We start from the raw sequence: 17884 nt of genomic DNA, 5'->3' as shown, positions 1-17884 counted from the left end.
CTCAATGTATGGGGCCAGTTTGTGACACACAAGTTGATGGCCAGCCAGAAGATGGAGAAAATGGGTCCCAGATCATGTATCCTTGGGAACAAATAAACTATGGTAATATTGATCCCAAAAGCCTCTTATTTCTGATATATTGTGGATTTCACTTGAGTATTTTCCTGTCAGACTGCCCTCCATCCTTTAAAATGCAGGTGGAGGAATATCTGTTTTGACAGTTACTATATCACTAAAATCGCTTTGGAAGGCAATTTGGCTGCTCTTACAAAAGTAAATATAATCTTACCATACGCGCCAGTGATGACACTCCTTTGTATTGGCCTAGATGAGGTGAAAACTTATTTTACACACAAAAACTGGTACCAACATATTTATAGAAGCTTTACTTATAATGATCAAAACTTGAAGGCAACCAAGATGTCCTTCAATAGGTTAATGCATTAACCGTAGCACTTCCATACAATGGAATATTATTCACCAGTAAAAATAAATGAGTTATTAAGCCACGAAAAGGCACAGAGGAAATTAAATGCTTTATTGCTAAGGGAAAGAACCCAATCTGAAAGGGCACCAATACTGCATGTTTCCAACTATATGACAGTGTGAAAAAAATAAAACTATAGAGACCGATCAGTGGTTGTCAAAGGGCTTGGAAGGAAGGATGGGTAAACATGTAGAATACAAGGGATTTGTAGAGCAGTGAAACTGTGGTGTACGATGCCGTAACAGGGGATACATGTGATCATTTGACAAATGGTCAAAACCATAAAATGTACACCTTAAGGAGTGAGGTCTCATGTAACTATTGTTTTTAACTAACAAAAATGTGGCAATATTGGCTTATAAGTTTTAACTGTTGGATCACACCTATGTGATGTGTTAATAGCAGGAGAAACCGGGTGGGTTGTAGTGAAAGGATTATGTGTGGACTCTGTACTTTCTGATTAATTTTTCTATAAACTTAAAACTGCTTTATAAGTAATATATATATATATATATATGTAATTGTATATATTTAAATCTTCAATGTTTAAAATATTTCAATTATTTTGAATATTTCAAAACTTCAAATATTCTGCCGTGCTTTTCCTTTGGAATAACCTCAAAATATGTCACTAAAGGAGACCGGGCCATGTAGGGACATGTATTAAAATAGCCTCAATAGTTGGTCTTTATCATAAAAGATATCCTTGTTCCAGAACAGTCAGGCAATAGTATCCCTCAAGGACTGCATACTGAACTAGCAAAGAAGTGCAGAGATGTTGCTCAGGTACTTGGTTTGAGATGGAAAATTACACAATGCATTTCAAAATTGGGAAATATAACTTCACAAGTGTGAAAGGATGGTTTAATCAGCTAATCCATATACAAACTATGGGTCTCAGGTGCAAAAACAATCACGCATCAGGTAAAATACCCAAAAGACTTCTTGGCCCCGAGGTGATTTCAATTGTTGTTATAGATATCTATGTAAAATGCAGGTGGTATATATATGTATACACATGTTCTCTGAATCTCTATAAGCTAGACATGACGTTTTTACTTAAGACCTAAGAATACCACTGTGGACAGTGCTAAGAGGAAATTCAAGATCTCCATTTTTATGTTCCCAATGATTTAGAAAACTCATGCATCTAAAAGGTAAGTTAGCATAGTTTAGTGGTTAATACTGTGGGTGCTGCAATTAGATCCCTGATTTTGAAACAGGATTTACATACTCTTTAGTGATGTGACCTTGGGAAAGTCCTTGAGTACCTGAGTTCCCTTCTGTGTAAAATTAGGTACTAACAATAGTTATTCATATAGTAGTTGTTACCATTAAAATGGATAATCTATGTAAAGTGATTAGAATGAGTTTTAAGAAAATGCTTAGCACATGGTAAGCATTAATACATCTATATAATTATTATTTTTACCATTACTGCCATATTGCCCATCCCTGTGCTGAAATGTGATATGTCTTCTATTTAAATATGCTGACATTTTCTGTGTGACTGCTACATGGCAAAGCCAGGCACTGCTGGGAAACAACCAGATAAAAGAAGCAAAGCCTCAATCTTACCAGGCTAATTAAAGTTGTGTTTATACCTCCAAAACAACCATTCAAAAATTCTCTCCTGGACTTGCATTAAAAACCATTTCATCTCTTCTATGTGTTTGCCTTTTGATGAAAAATTTTGTCTTTTCTTCATCATCTCAATAGAGAAAGAGAGAGAGAGGAAGAGAGAGAGAGAGAGAGTGAAGACAGTGTGAAGGACGATAGAATAAATATGTATTAATTCATGTGATAATGTGTCCTACTTCTTTGTTAAGGGTTGGGATAATCTGAAAAGGGTTTCAATTAACAAAGGGATGACAGACATCTTGCACTACAGTGTAGTTTTCCATTCTCGTGGCGGTGTAACATGAAAAGTGGATCCTTTGCAGATTCTAGATTTTGGTGGTTCTTTTTAGTGAAAACAGCATTTATTATCCATCTTTTTGAAACCTCTTATGATTTGCAGTCAAAAAGTGTTTATAAACATACTTGGTGCCTTTACCAAAAGTATTGCATTTGATTACAAACTTGACTAATTGAATTTGTGTTTTATAAGCCCTGGGAAAAGATATTTGAGGTGTTTTTTTTTTTTTTTTACAAAAGCTATTTTTATTCAAAATTTTTTGATATGTGAAAAGTAAGAACTGCTGCTACTTTAAAAAGTTGCTAAAATGTGGGGGCGCCTGAGTGGCTCAGGTCATGATCTCCTGGTTTGTGGATTCAACCCCTGCGTCAGGCTCTCTGCTGACAGCTCAGAGCCTGGAGCTTGCCTCGGATTCTGTGTTTCCCTCTCTCTCTCTCTGCCCCTCCCCCATTCTCGCTTGCTCTCTCTCTCTCTCTCAAAAACAAGTAAACATTAAATTTTTTTTAAAGTTGCTAAAATGTGATCTTATTCTTTTGTTTGTGAATGTGAACATTTTAGTCACTCTACTCTGCGGTTGGGTCTTTCAATAATAGGAATTGAATAATCATGGGCCTTGACATCTTCAGTGACTGTCTTGTTCTGAATGAGAACATTCTGTACTCTGGAGTTTCATTTGTCTTCGTCTTCCTTGACTCCATTTCATGATCCTTGAATGTGCTTGTTAGGGTCTGAATAACACTACAACTTTAGCAAAGCAGTTTAAATTTCATGGTAATTAAACTATTGTCTTCAAGAGTTGAAATGAGAGGCAGAATAAAACATTTTCTTTATTGTAGAAAAAGTAAGCCAAGGAAAATCACTCACACCATCTGGATGGAAAATAAGAATTGGAATCTTCATGCTGACTCATTATGTATTAGTTGACCATCCAACCCACGTCCTCCCGTTAACTTTGTCAAACAATGGAATATTAACTCTCTCCAGTCTTCTATTCAGTGTTACATAGAAAAAATAAATACAAATTACTTTTTTGTATTTAATAAATTATTATCAAGTTAGAAAGGCAAAAACTATATACACGGCACAGTTGAAAGTTCAAAAGACATATACCTAAATCATGTGTTTGTAACAATTAAGTTTACAAAAATAAAGGTTTACCACTTATTGTTCTGATTCATATTTTTTTTTCAGAGAGAACAAGATGCCCCATAAAAGGGAAGTGATTTGCCCGTAATCATTCAGGTTTGGGGGGGGGGTGTTTTTTTTGTTTGTTGTGTTTGTGTGTGTTTAGTAAGATGTAAGCCCAAAGTGGGACTTGAAACTCAGGCTCAAGACCTCAAGATCAAAAGTCACATGCTCTATTGCCTGAGCCAGCCAGGCACCCTCATTCAGATTTTTAATAATTTTTTTCAGATGATTTTATTCTGTTTCTACTTCCTTATCCCAGAATTAATGGTTAGATCTTAACTAGGATGAAGGAATGTGTTTTCTATTAATATTTACTGCAGCTATTTTCTCTCTAATTTTCATGAAACAGACTTGGGCCACCTGTCTACAAGAATATCCAATTCTACATCCACTCACCTCACTGCCTTTCTGCTGACTGGAGTCCCAGGATTAGAAGACTTCCAAATCTGGATCTCCATCCCCTTCAGCTTCATGTACCTTTTGGCTGTGATAGGCAATGGCCTGGTTATGGCAGTGGTGGTTGGGGACAGGAACCTCCATGAACCCATGTATCTCTTCCTGGCCATGCTGGCACTCAATGATGTTCTCCTTTGTACTGTGACAGTGCCCCAAATGCTTCTTATCTTCTGGCAGGGTCCTTCCCCATTAACATTCCCTGCATGTCTCACACAGATGTTTTTTGTTCATGCTCTGTTCCTCTCTGAATCTGCTGTTCTCTTGGCCATGGCTTTTGATCGTTACGTGGCTATCTGTACACCACTCCATTATGCAACCTTTCTTACAGGTTCTCTCATTAGCAAGGTGGGTCTGGCTCTGGTGACTCGGAGTGTGGCTGTGGTCACTCCTGGTGTCCTCCTCATTCTCCGGCTACGCTTTTGCCGGGAAAACATCATCCACCATACCTACTGTGAGAACATGGGCATTGCCAAGTTGGCCTGTAATAGCATTGCCCTCAATAGCATTTATGGGCTCACTGCTGCTCTCCTCACCACAGGGCTAGACTTTGTCCTCATCTCCCTGTCCTACTGGCTAATCCTGAGAACAGTCTTCCAACTACCTTCTAGGGAAGCCCGGACAAAAGCCTTTGCAACATGTGGAGCTCATATATGTGTCATCTTGATATTTTATACTCTGGCCTTCTTTTCCTTCTTTACCCATCGCTTTGGAGATCATGTACCCAAGCATGTCCTTATCCTCCTGGCAAACCTCTACTTACTGGTGCCACCCACTATGAACCCCATTGTTTATGGAGTAAAGACAAAGGAGATAAGGATGCATGTACTAGGGCTCTGTAACAAACCAAAATGACTCAAAGGTTATGAAGCAACAAGGAACAGGTAAGTCCAGGATGGGGATCAGGTTTAAATGTCAAGTCTGAATCAACCTGGGCAGATCCATTCCCAAAACACTTAACCTCTGAATAGAGCTTAAAATAGTCACATTTCTAAATGCTGTCTTCCCGACATAGGGTAAACAGGAAGCTAATAAGGAACTGCTTCAGTACCATCAAGGAATATCTCAACATAATGAGGTAAAAATCAGTGGAATGTCACTGTAAGCACAGGGGGCTTAAATATCCTTTTTAAATACACAATTCCTCCTTTATGTCAATTTGCTATGGACAGGACAAAATGTAAACTCTGTAAGTCATGGCTTAGTTCAGATTCCAGCTTCATCATTACATCTACCGAACCTAGAATATAAAAAAATTTAATAAACATTGTTAAATAGGTAAATGCATTACCTAGTCAAAAGCCAAATGCTAATAATTTTATGTAACAAACTCCCTACTATGTCCTTATGTATTAAATAAGACCTATACTTTAAATACTTCTTTCCTTTCCTCTTAAAAAACTTTCCCTTATCTTTCAGAAAATGTTGCTATCTCCTTTAATACCTTGGTGTAATAAAGATTATTTTGGCTACACACAAATGAAAGTTACTTTGGTTAGATTAAGTAGACAGAAAAACAGTATGAGACATGGCATACATTCAAGCAATTTAAATATCTGTGACTCAGGAAGGACACAGCCAGGCTAATTGCCCCATATTGGGTCATATTGTTAAAACTGCATCAATCTGTTACAGCACTTAATATTCTGATTAACAGGGTTGAAATTGTGCCAGGGAAATTCTCAAAAAAGATAAATCATGGCAAATGGTCAAGATTATGTTCACTGGATTCATTTGGCTCTTTTATATAAGCACCTGCAATTTTTCTAGTTTATTGGTTTTTACACACCAAACATTCCTACTAATTTCATTCTATAGTAGCTGGGACAAACTATCATCTATAAATCTATCTGTCATAATTCCTGCATGTAATCCCTTTTCTCCTCTAGAGAATATTCACCTGTCAATTAATAAAAGACCTAAAATCTACCCCTGGCATAAGAGAATAAAAAATTGCATCATGAGCATAATAAATGCTCTAGTGGTTGAATTAATTGAATGGAGTGTCTTGAAAATATTTATATTGTTATCATTCTCTTTACAAATGCATATGGCTGTTTCTAGATTCTATGTGTAACCAGGTAATTATGATAATACACGTTTTCTAAGGAAATCATGCTTTTATTATTTAAGATATCAGACTGAATAACTGAATGGCTAAGTGGGATAATGAAGTATTTTGCAGTGCAATGCTTTGTATAGAAGAAAATGCCAGATACTTAGATGACAAAAGGGATAGTGATCTTCTCTATCATTTTTTTCTTGCCATTGTGTTTTGCCACCAAGAGCCTTCTGCAGCATCAAGATGATTAATGTATAACTTATAAGATAACATTTGACATTACAAAAATAATTGCATTGCACATTTGCCTGATGATAGGGGATTCAAATACACAAATGAATTTTTATTTTGGCTTCTGGTTATCTTACAGATTCTGCAAGAAGGCAGAGAATGCTTTCAAAAGGCAAATAACCACTCAAGACTTTGTCAAACAAGGTAATATGAGTAATAGTGTACCCTAATTTATAAATCCACGTACAAGTGAGAAAGATGCTTTAGTCGTATTGTTGCAATTCTAGGCAGGAACAAGAGACCTTCTTGTTTTTGGAGCACCAGATGCTTGCCAGAAGACTAAACTCCTGCCTTCATTAAGGTTCCAAAATAGGATAATGCTTCTGTTCTCAACTCCTAATACAACCTTGTTCACTCATTCATTCATTGTTATATTCACTTATCTCCCTACCAACTGTATTTTACTGAGAAGAAATATTTTAATTTTGAATATATCTGGTTTCTAAATGTTTTGAGTAAAATACATTTTATGAATATAATGTAATACTAATAATAAATTTAAGAAGTGAGTATAGTAAATAATAATTTGTAAACTCAAAATTTAGATTATCTATGTAGGTGTTCATTTAAAGTAGTTTTATTGGCATGTAAAATGCAAAATCTAGTATGCAATAGTTTAAACATATTTCCGTTAGCAAATAAAAACTAGTAAGACTTCGTTTTTTAGAGCACAAAGACTAGGAAAGGTCAAAATATATTTTGAATTTGAAGTTCTAATTTTATTTATTTATTTATTTATTTATTCATTCATTCATGTATGGGTTTCTTTTTTTTTTAATACTTCTAATTTTTATTTATTTTTTTCAATATATGAAATTTATTGCCAAATTGGTTTCCATACAACACCAAGTGCTCACCCCAAAAGGTACCCTCCTCAATACCCATCACCCACCCTCCCCTCCCTCCCACCCCCCATCAACCCTCAGTTTGTTCTCAGTTTTTAAGAGTCTCTTATGCTTTGGCTCTCTCCCACTCTAACCTCTTTTTTTTTTTTTCCTTCCCCTCCTCCATGGGTTTCTGTTAAGTTTCTCAGGATCCACATAAGAGTGAAACCATATGGTATCTGTCTTTCTCTGTATGGCTTATTTTAAAGATGATTAGCAATAGTTAAATGTTATATATACAATGTGTGGCTGATGGTAATGCTCATTCTCAAAATTTTAATTTTTCCTATCAATTTGATTTAATTATTTATTACAACAAATATTACCTAATTTTGATTTTTACATAGCTTTATTTTTAGTTGACATTTTTTATTCAAGGTGAATATGCTAAAAGGACAGGGGCAGTTGGCAATTAGAATCAAGAAATAGGATAAAAGGGCAAACAGACATAGTTGAGTGAAAACTAAGGAGCAGAAATAAATTGTAGATGTGCTCCATATGACTGAAATTTGAAACACTAATTTTAAGTTAGTAAGATCTCTTTTATTAGATGACATGGGGGTTCGTGACATGTCAAATCTTTTCCTCGATTTTCTTTAATATCCAAAGTATCCTTTATTCAGTGATTGATTCATTTATTTAATCATTTACATTCAATAAAGTCTTGGTGTCACTTTTATACCAAGCATATATTCATCTTTACAAGTAGCAAACTCTTCAAAGCACAGTTGCTATACTAGGTAGAACCAGATAGGTAAAAATAGGTTATTATTAAGACTTCCACAAATACACGAATACTGGGAACTATAACACATTTTTTAATATCTTATTTGTACCCTTCGCTTACTTTTTGCCTTTGCACAAGTATAGCCAGACAAACTAGAAAATTCAATTACATTTGCAAGTTTTCTATACAACCCTATGCACAGCCATTTGTTAGCTAATTTCAGAATTATAAGGAAAGATAGTTTTGTATATTGAAAGGAGTTCGAGATAAAATTAAGAGACCCGAATCTGTAGCTGTTTCCTGCTACCACAAATTTATAGGTAGCTACACCTAGTGAGTTATATTGTTACATAAGTGAAATACCTCATAGCCAGGAATACCAAGGATAGTACTTTTTTACACTTATTTAAAAAAAAATTTTTAATGTTAATTCATTATTTTTGAGAGATAAAGAGAGAGAGAAAGAGAGAGAGAGTGAGCAGGGGAGCGGCAGAGAGAAAGACACAAAATTTGAAGCAGGCTCTGTCAGCACAGAGCTGGATGTGGGGCTCGAACCCACAGACCTTGAGGTCATGACCTGAGCTGAAGTCAGACACTCAACCGACTGAGCCACCCAGGCACCCCAGTACTTTTTTACACTTAAAGAAATAGTATGTCCTAAATTATTATTAAGATACATTTTACTCAATGGATTATAATCATTGACATCATATCACGGTGTCTGGGGTATTTCCAAAATTACTGAGTCTCAAATTTTTATAAAATTAAAATTATTTCTAAAAATTAAGAGAATAAAAAATATGCAGTTGGCCTTTTCTATTCCTGAGCAAACTAAATTTCTTAGTAGGGCAGACATGTGTATAAACTTTAAAATATGATGCTGATTCACAATAAGGATTGATAAGTTCTGCTTTGAACCCTAATATGCTCTTATATCAAGATAAAATGTTTTCCATCTTTAAGAAGGAAAGAATAGCAGATATACAAACACATTGTTATAACAAGAAGGGCAATATAAGATTTCCAAACAACTACAGAGTATCAAGAAGCAAAGAAACATGAGTTTTATTTATTTATTTATTTATTTATTTATTTATTTATTTTCTGTGAGAGAAAGGGAGAGAGAGCAGAGGAGGAGCAGAGATAGAGGGCGAGAGAGAGAAAACATAGAAGGCTCCATGCTGCCAGCGCAGAGCGCAACATGGGGCTCAATCTCACAAACTGAAGATCATGACCTGAGCCTAAAACAACAGTCAGAAGCTTAACCGACTGAGCCACACAGGCACCCCTGGTTTTAATATATTTAATGAAAACTTAATGGGTAAGTGCTCATGGAGGGTTGGGATTAGAAATGGAAGGGAATAGATGGAAATGATTTCTAAAACACTCAACACCTACATGTACTGATATTTAAAGGTAATTTATGAAGCACATGTTAAGTTGTATAGTCCCAAGGACCCCAGCTCTCTCCTTTAAGCACTTCTCCTGATACTCTGTGGATTCTATATCTCCTCTTTCTCTTTTGTTCACAACTGGGATGCCAGCATACCTAGTGTGGACAAACAAGTATATGTTTACATCATTTAGATTGATGCCATCAATGTCTAAGATCATGCCTTAAGACATAGTAGAACCGGTTTTTGTGCGGAGAAGTAGGTAGAGGACTCCTTGGCGAATCTGTTTGGTCTTCACACTATAGATGATGGGATTGAGCACAGGTGGAACCAATAAGTAGATGTGAGCCATGAAGATATGGATCAGTGGGGAGGAGTGTTTGGCAAAACGGTGGACAATAGATAGCCCCATCATAGGCACATATAAAATGAGTACAACACAGATGTGGGACGCACACGTGTTGAGAGCCTTAAGCCGCCCTTCACGTGATGCAATTTTTAATATAGAGTGAAGAATGTACACATAAGACACAAAAATACCCAGAGAGTCCATTCCCCACAGCACAACGACAAGAAGCAACCCATATATAACATTAAACAGGGTGTCAGCACAGGCAAGGCGGATCATGTCCTGGTGCAGACAATATGAATGAGAAAGGATGTGAGAGTGGCAGAAAGGAAAGAAGGCCAGCCGAGCCAGAAGTGGAATCATGGCACAGGCACTCCTAAGCAGGGCTGCAATTCCAATTTTCATGATAAGTCTTGGGGTGAGAATGGTAGCATATCGTAGAGGGTGGCAGATAGCCACGTAGCGGTCAAAGGCCATGGCCAAGAGCACAGATGATTCCGTGAAGGAGAAAGTGTGAATGAAAAACATTTGGACCACACAGGTACTGAACTGGATTTCCCTGGAAATGGACCACAACACCCTGAACAGTGATATCATGGTGGGCATGGACATGCCCATGTCGGTGAGGGAAAGCATGGCCAGAAAGTAGTACATGGGCTGATGGAGCCTGGGGTCTGTCCGAACAACATGCAGGATGGTGCAGTTACCCATGATTCCAACAAGGTACAGGAGACAGAATGGAATGGATATCCAGTGGTGAAATTCCTCATAGCCAGGGATTCCTGAGAGATAGAATGTGGAGGACAGGGTATTACTGGAGTTTAAGGTTGCCATAGAGCTCACTTTTAACCACAATCCATTTTCAGGATCACACTCCAGTGGGGAGGGCAATGATAAGATCATCATCTGAGTCAGGAAAACAAAACAAAACAAATAAAACTGCAGCGCTTTCCTGTAAGCACTCTTAAATTCATCCCTACATTTTGCTTTCTTCATTTCATTGCTGAGTAATGTTGGTTAAGTAAAATATATACTGTATAACAACTCTTTCCCTCCTGCCTCTCAGATGCAGACTCGTTGACATTCTCTTAAAATACAGACAATCTTCTAAAGACTACCTACAGCAGCACGCACACAACCTGTTCAGGATGACATCTTTCATTCTATATTTTTCTTCCAGAATTTTCTTGGCAAGAGCTATTGATGTTAATATTAATCTTTTTTTAATGACTCCTGCTATGATTTACACACAATGCCTTTTCCTGCCTAAGCTTCAGAGCTTTTTTAATAATAGTAGAACATCATGCGAGATGTCTTTACAGAATTCAGGCAAGTATGGGTCACCAGTACTTATTATCATAAGCAGGTCTTACTAACATAACTGCAGTTATATAATTGAGGCCACAGGCCTTGTCTCAGACTAGATTCCCAAGAACTAAACATGGGTTAAACTGACTTAATTAAAATAATTTTTAATTTTAAAAGTTGTAATAATGAACTATGTAATTTTACATACAATGTTCTCATTGTAATAAAATATATTATTTAAGCAAAGTATAACTTCGTCTGACTCTGATTTTTAATTTTTAAAAAAAAATTTTTAACGTTTATTTATTATTGAGAGACAGAGGACCAGCAGGGAAGGGCAGAGGAAGAGGGAGACAGAATCTGAAGCAGGCTCCAGGGTCTGAGCTGTCAGCACAGAGCCCAATGCAGGGCTCGAACTCACAAACCGCGAGATCATGACCTGAGTCAAAGTCGGATGCTCAACCAACTGAGCCACCCAGGTGCCTCAACCTTTGACTCTGATTTTAAAGATGCACAACCTTCTTTCTATTATGATTCAGATCTGATCAGTCATTTAGAGAGTGGTACCTTGTACAAGAAAGAAAGAAAGAAAGAAAGAAAGAAAGAAAGAAAGAAAGAAAAAAAAATAGAATAAAGTGGAAACTCATGCTTCAAGGCAAAAACAACACAAATAACCAAAAAACTATAGTGCTCAGAAAAAGCTTCTGACCTTGATCCTAAATCTTTCCTACTAAGAACAAATGAGAAAATATATTTCCCCCAGCAGATTCCAGTATTTATGTGCTCAAGAAAAACATCTCTGAAGTAAGAAAGAGGAGCCACCTCTCAAAATCCCCATCAAGTGCCCATCAAGTGCCAAGAATCCCTGCTCACCAAAATGCTGTTTTGAGAATTTACAATCCATGAGACAGATTGCTTCCCCTTGTCAATGAATAAACTGGTATCTTCCTGTCTTGTAAAGTCTACTGTGGCCCTTTGGGAACTTCAAATCCCCTTCAATCTTCTCTAGTTCTATGCAGATAAACCCTGATTGTAGCAGATATTTGGCTGGAGGGATAAATAATGATAATTTTCTAGGAAACAGAAGACCCATAATGTAGAAATCAAACAAGCAAGTTCCAGAGAAAAATTCAGTCTTTCTGACGAACTCATATAACAATTAAATAGTGTCCATGTATTGAATGACCTGGTGATTAAGGTCCTGCTATTTTCCTCAATCTGCCTGGCTTATTACCACCACCAATCCCTGCTTCTCTTGCCTGGGGCTTGTCTATATATATGACATTGTCTGGCTCTAATGCTTGCTCGATTTTTCAGTTGAGCAAATGACTTATTTCCTTCTGTACCAAAGTAGCCTCATCTGTAAACTGAAGATAAAATCATTGACGGGATGGACTAAGATTAAAGGAGATATAGTAATCAGAATACTTAGCATAGATTCTTTATACATAGTGACCATAAAATAATGGTAATTTGATGAAGACAATATGTGACAACAACAGTATTTCTTTGAAAAGTCACAGGAGGTAGGAAGCTATGAGGAGATTCTGAAGTATCCTTCCAGAAAGGAAACACCCCAGAGTGGGCACCTCACAAAAGTGACCTAACCTGGTAACCTGAGGGGTGGGAATGATGCCAGTTTCATCTCCATCTCATCCAGTTGAAAATTCAGTGGAGCCATAATATAAATTACTTCATAATCTTTTTCTCCACCCCCAAAGTCTTTGGGTAATCATGATGGCCTTCCTTCTATACTTTTCATTCTACTCAGTGTCAGTTGTGGAGAAAAAAAAAAGTCAGAGCCCAGGATGAAATGGGAAGTCTCTCCAAGAACAGGAATGAGGACTTTGGGACTACAGGGAGCCTGGAATCTGAGCAGCCATGTTACTGCTCTCAAGTTGCCACAACATATAATCACTACATTCCATATATTCACTAGGGTTTGCTCTGCCTGTTTTTCCACAGCTCCTTATATGCTGGCCTTGGTTCAATTTTTGTCCAATTCCTCTTGTTTCTGATCCTATATTTCAAATTCATTCACATGGTCTTGTGATGTCTTCTACCACTTCCCAGAGAAGAAGGATGGATTTTGAGGAGTCATATTATAAACTAAAAACCCAGAAAGAGCTACAATTTTGGGTTTAGACTCTGATTAATATTTTTTTCTTCTTTTAAGTGTTTATTTAATTTTTTGAGAGAGAAAGTGCAAGCAGGGGAGCAGGAGAGAGAGAGAGAGAGAGAGAGAAGATAGAGAATCCCAAGCAAGCTCTGTGCTGTCAGAACATAGTCAGAATACTGCTTGATCTCAAGAACCATGAAAAAAAAAATTAACCTGAACTGAAATTAAGAGTCGGACACATAACCGACTGAGCCACCCAGGCACCCATAGACCTCTGAGTCATAATTAATGTCATATTAAAAACCACTGATACTTGGGATTGGAAGGGACCTTGAAGGTTATCTGGTACAATCCTAATCCCATTCTGGAATCCCTATTATGTTACACCAGAAAAATAATCTTTCACCCAGTATAAGCATCATATCCCACCCATGGACACAGAGACCACCTACCATAAAAATCTAGGGCATCCTAGGCACGTCCAGCCTGAAAAGCCTGAGTCTGGCTTGAATGCTATAGGAATGAACATGAACAATGAAAGTATTTTAGTGAAAATTATATCCTCTGATGAACTGAGAATGTCTCTCTTCTCCAACAGTGTTCTGGTCCTCCTTCCCATACTCTGGGTGTCCACCCTCCTCTCTTTTGTCTCTCAAGTGCCCCTCTGTAATTTCCTCTTACCTTCCACTTTTATTTCCCCCAGGACTCACTCATGTACTTGGTAGAACAGTTCCACTTGTCATCAGAGACCATTCTAATTCTCAGAGGAAGAAGGATCAGTTCATAAATCTCCTCCAGTCCTTCAAGATATGAGGCCCTGCAATAAATGCAAAACAGTATCTGTAACCCTGTCAGTGCCACCATTTTGGTTTGTTTTTCTCCACCACTCCAGCTGCAGCAGGATTGAGAGTTTGGGAATACAGGGGCAAGAGGGCTATTGAGAGTCTCAAATACTATTGCATCAATGTCTAGAAGAAATGAGGTAGCACAACAGGAATTTTTCAGGAATTGATGACCTCAATATAAATAATAGTTTTTCTAAAGAGAACATACTCAAATACTAAAGAAATTCACCATCCACTGATAGTCTATGGAAATGAGACATTATTTATACATTAACAGTTGCAAACCCTCACAATTCCATCTTCAAATGTCTTCTCCATGGATTGCCAGGCAAATGATATGAACTTACTGTGTTCACTGGATGGATGTTTCACAATTCTCCTTATACTTAATTTATTTGATATTAATTGAAATCACTTTGATATCATATAAATTTGATACGATCAAGGATCCCAAATTAAAAGATTTTCAATATCAGTGTATCCATACTCCTTTGCCATATGGTCTATATATTACTCAGGTATACAATGGGAGGAAATAAGAACACAATTTTATTTTCCACTACCCACATCTTTGACAATACTGGTCATAAGTTCAATTTTGAATGATTCACTATGATGGGGAGAATGTGATGGGCAGATATCCATATTCAAGCACTACCTAAATCACAAGCCTGAGAGTGGATATAAATATGAAAATCAAAGTGGTTTCTGTGAGAAGGGCATGTTTTGTCTATTTCCCAGATCTTCCCTGCTCTGTGTTTTGACCATAGTGGATTGCCTCAATGGGTCCTTTCACTATCTGGGTTCTCATTTGACTTGGTCAGTGATGGGAGCTGGAAACAGGAATACAGAACATACAGTTTAGATATTTACTCCCCTGGGTTCCTATCAACCCTTCATGATGGCTGTATCTCTCTACAGAAAGGACAAGTGTATATCAGGTGTCCTTCTCCACACGATGCCTTTCCTGAGTTCAGGTAAACTCTTTTTCCTTTGCCACTTCAGGACTAGTGATGGTAGCAAACATCTCATCTGGAATACTATAAAATAAATATATATACAGATAGAGATACAAATATAAATACAAATTTTCTTCATTTTCCTAAATATTGCCTATATATTTTTAATGACTCCTGACATCTTTATCAAATTCTTGAAATTATCCAGTTTGAGGGTGGCATCTGTTTCCAAGAAAAACTTAATTAATACAAAGGAGTCATGTCTATCTCATATACATTTCTGTTACTCTCCATCTCTGTGTTGATCACCTTCACTACCACTCTCTGGGAGTTTATTACATGCCAAAGTTTTTATGTGTGTAAATTTTTTCTTCATTGTTTTCTTACAAGAAACATGATGTCCATTTTTTTTATTAAAAGGGACAAAATGTTTTGTTTTGTTTTGTTTTTTTCAAAATTGAGGGTCAACTTAGAGAAGCCAGCTACTTAAGTGGATAAGAGAAAACTTCAGATAAATTATTGCATGCTTAGTTTTCTTACATACTCCAGTTAGAAAAAGCTGGCACTGAGAAAAGATAAGAAGAGTGAATGAGACTAGGGAAGAAGAAGAAGAAAAGAGGCCTCTTTCACAAAGAAAAGTTGAATCAATTCTTCAAGTGGTAATGTACATAGAGCAGAGTAGATGGGAATCATCTTCCCAGAGTAGATGGGAATTGCCCTGGAGCTTAGACTTTTGTGGGAAATAAGACCACATGGTCAGAATGTAAAAAATAAGGTCTTTGTCATGTATCGATCTTAACTGCATGTATATATTTATTCTCTAGCATTCTGTTTTCTCTAGCATTCATCTGTGCCTTTGCTATAAAATCTGCTTTCCCATATCATTTCATCTTTAAAGTGCATTTTTCAGATTTTTTGCTTTTAAAATCATTGGAAACTACAGTCTGTTGTTATTTTTTTTATTGTTACTTGAAATAACTTTATTCCTTAAATTAAAAAAATTTAAACTATGGTTTGACAAAGTTTTTAATTTTTTCATTAATTGTTTTTATATTTTTTCTTCTTTTCAGGGAATCCTAGCCATGATATTGTATAAAAGGTGTTTATTTATGTTTTTCAGTTTCCCATTATTTAACCAAAGGGGGTTTTGGTGGTAATGATTTAAAATAGTATTTGTACAAACATTAGTTTAGATTTTCTTTGAACTGACATGCTAATTGCCTCAGATACATTCTATTCTCCAATTGGAGTGTACACCTTTAAGCTTCAGTATTAAAAATGTGTTTCCTCTTATTTCTTAGGGAATTAGATGGGACAGCAAGAGTCTTGGGAAGTTTTTGGCATCTCTCTTACTCTAGTTTATATAAAGTTCTGAAGACATTTTGCTTACTAGGAATGTACACTTAACCAAGGGATTTTGATATACTTTTTATCCTATTTCATCATAGGTATACAGCCCTTTAAGTGTGAAGTATAGATTGGTCTTGTGAAAACTATCTCAATTAATTCATCGCCCAAGCTTTTTCTGACATTCATTCCAATGGAAGTAAAGGAAACAAAGAAATGCAAACTTCTTATTTATTCTATACCTAAATTGAAGCATCTGTTTTATTATGATTTAGCTCAAAATCTGGAGAATAAGGTCTACTTTGCATCAATGGAAAGAAAATGTACCTGGTTACCATTGCCCACTCTTTTACATATTACCTCTGTTACCTTTGAATAGTTAACTTCTGTAATTCTTAGCTTTAATATGAAAAATTGGACTTCTCAAACCTGAATATCAAACATCTCCATATTTTTTGAAACCTGAATATCAAGTATCTCCATATTTTTTGAATGAAATGAATTTCCTCTTACTAAATCTCCTTGTACCAGGATTTGGAGATGCTTTCAAGCTAGGAAGTAATGATAGAAACTCTTATAATATTTTTCTTATAGACACATGTAGAATTTATTTTTTATTTTCATTTTTAATTAATGCATTTAAATTCAAATTAGTTAGCATACAGTGTAGTATTGGTTTCAGGAGTAGAACCCAGTGATTCATCACTTACATATAACACCCAGTGCTCATCCCAACAAGTGCCCTTCTTAATGCCCATCACCTATTTAGTCTATCCCCCCCAATTCCCCTCCAGCAACCCTCAATTTGTTCTCTGTATTTAAGAGTGTCTTATGGTTTTCCTCCCTCTCTGTTTTTATCTTATGTTTCCTTCCCTTCCCTTATGTTCATCTGTTGTGTTTCTTAAATTCCACATATGAGCGAAATCATATATTTGTCTTTCTCTGCCTCACTTATTTCACTTATCATAATATACTCTAATTCCATCCATGTTGTTGCAAATGGCAAGATTCCATTCATTTTGATTGCCAAGTGATATCCCATTGCATATATATACCATATGTTTATCCATTCATCAATTGATGGACATTTGGGCTCTTTCCATAATTTGGCTATTGTAGATAGCACCACTATCTACATGTGCCCCTTCAAATCAGCATTTTTGTATCCTTTGGATAAATACCTAGTAGTGCAATTGTTGGGTCATAGGATAATTCTATTTTTAATTTTTTGAGGAACCTCCATACTGTTTTCCAGAGTGACTGCACCAGTATGCATTCCCAGCAACTGTGCAAAAGTGTTCCCCTTTCTCCTCATTCTTGCCAAAATTTGTTGTTTCCTGAGTTGTTAATTTTAGTCATTCTGACAGGTGTGAGGTTGTATTTCATTGTGGTTTTGATTTGTATTTCTCTGATGATGAGTGACGTTGAGCATCTTTTCATGTGTCTGTTAGCCATCTGGATGTCTTCTTTGGAAAAGTGTTTGCTCATGTCTTTTGTCCATTTTTTCACTGGATTTTTGTTTCTTGGGTACTGAGTTTGATAAGTTCTTTGTG

General features: G+C 36.4%; 2 protein-coding genes across 2 annotated transcripts; one reads left to right on the top strand and one right to left on the bottom strand.

The window, feature by feature from the left end:
- Window positions 1-720: 720 nt before the first annotated feature.
- LOC122484256 (olfactory receptor 52Z1-like) lies at window positions 721-5272 on the top strand. The gene is made up of 2 exons (XM_043582246.1): window positions 721-725; window positions 3884-5272. The coding sequence occupies exons 1-2, from the start codon at window positions 721-723 to the stop codon at window positions 4899-4901; spliced, it is 1023 nt and encodes a 340-aa protein (XP_043438181.1). The 3' UTR covers window positions 4902-5272.
- Window positions 5273-9627: 4355 nt separating this feature from the next.
- On the bottom strand, window positions 9628-10587 carry LOC122484255 (olfactory receptor 51L1-like). Its single transcript, XM_043582245.1, has one exon. The coding sequence runs from the start codon at window positions 10585-10587 to the stop codon at window positions 9628-9630; it is 960 nt and encodes a 319-aa protein (XP_043438180.1).
- Between the last annotated feature and the right edge of the window lie 7297 nt (window positions 10588-17884).

Source organism: Prionailurus bengalensis, chromosome D1 (assembly GCF_016509475.1).
Source record: "Prionailurus bengalensis isolate Pbe53 chromosome D1, Fcat_Pben_1.1_paternal_pri, whole genome shotgun sequence".
NCBI classification, from domain to species: domain Eukaryota; kingdom Metazoa; phylum Chordata; class Mammalia; order Carnivora; family Felidae; genus Prionailurus; species Prionailurus bengalensis.
This window is presented reverse-complemented; position numbering and strand designations above follow the sequence as displayed.

Excerpts from the sequence above, each read along its gene's own strand:
- LOC122484255 (XM_043582245.1), bottom strand. The coding sequence starts at position 10,587 with ATGGCAACCTTAAACTCCAGTAATACCCTGTCCTCCACATTCTATCTC.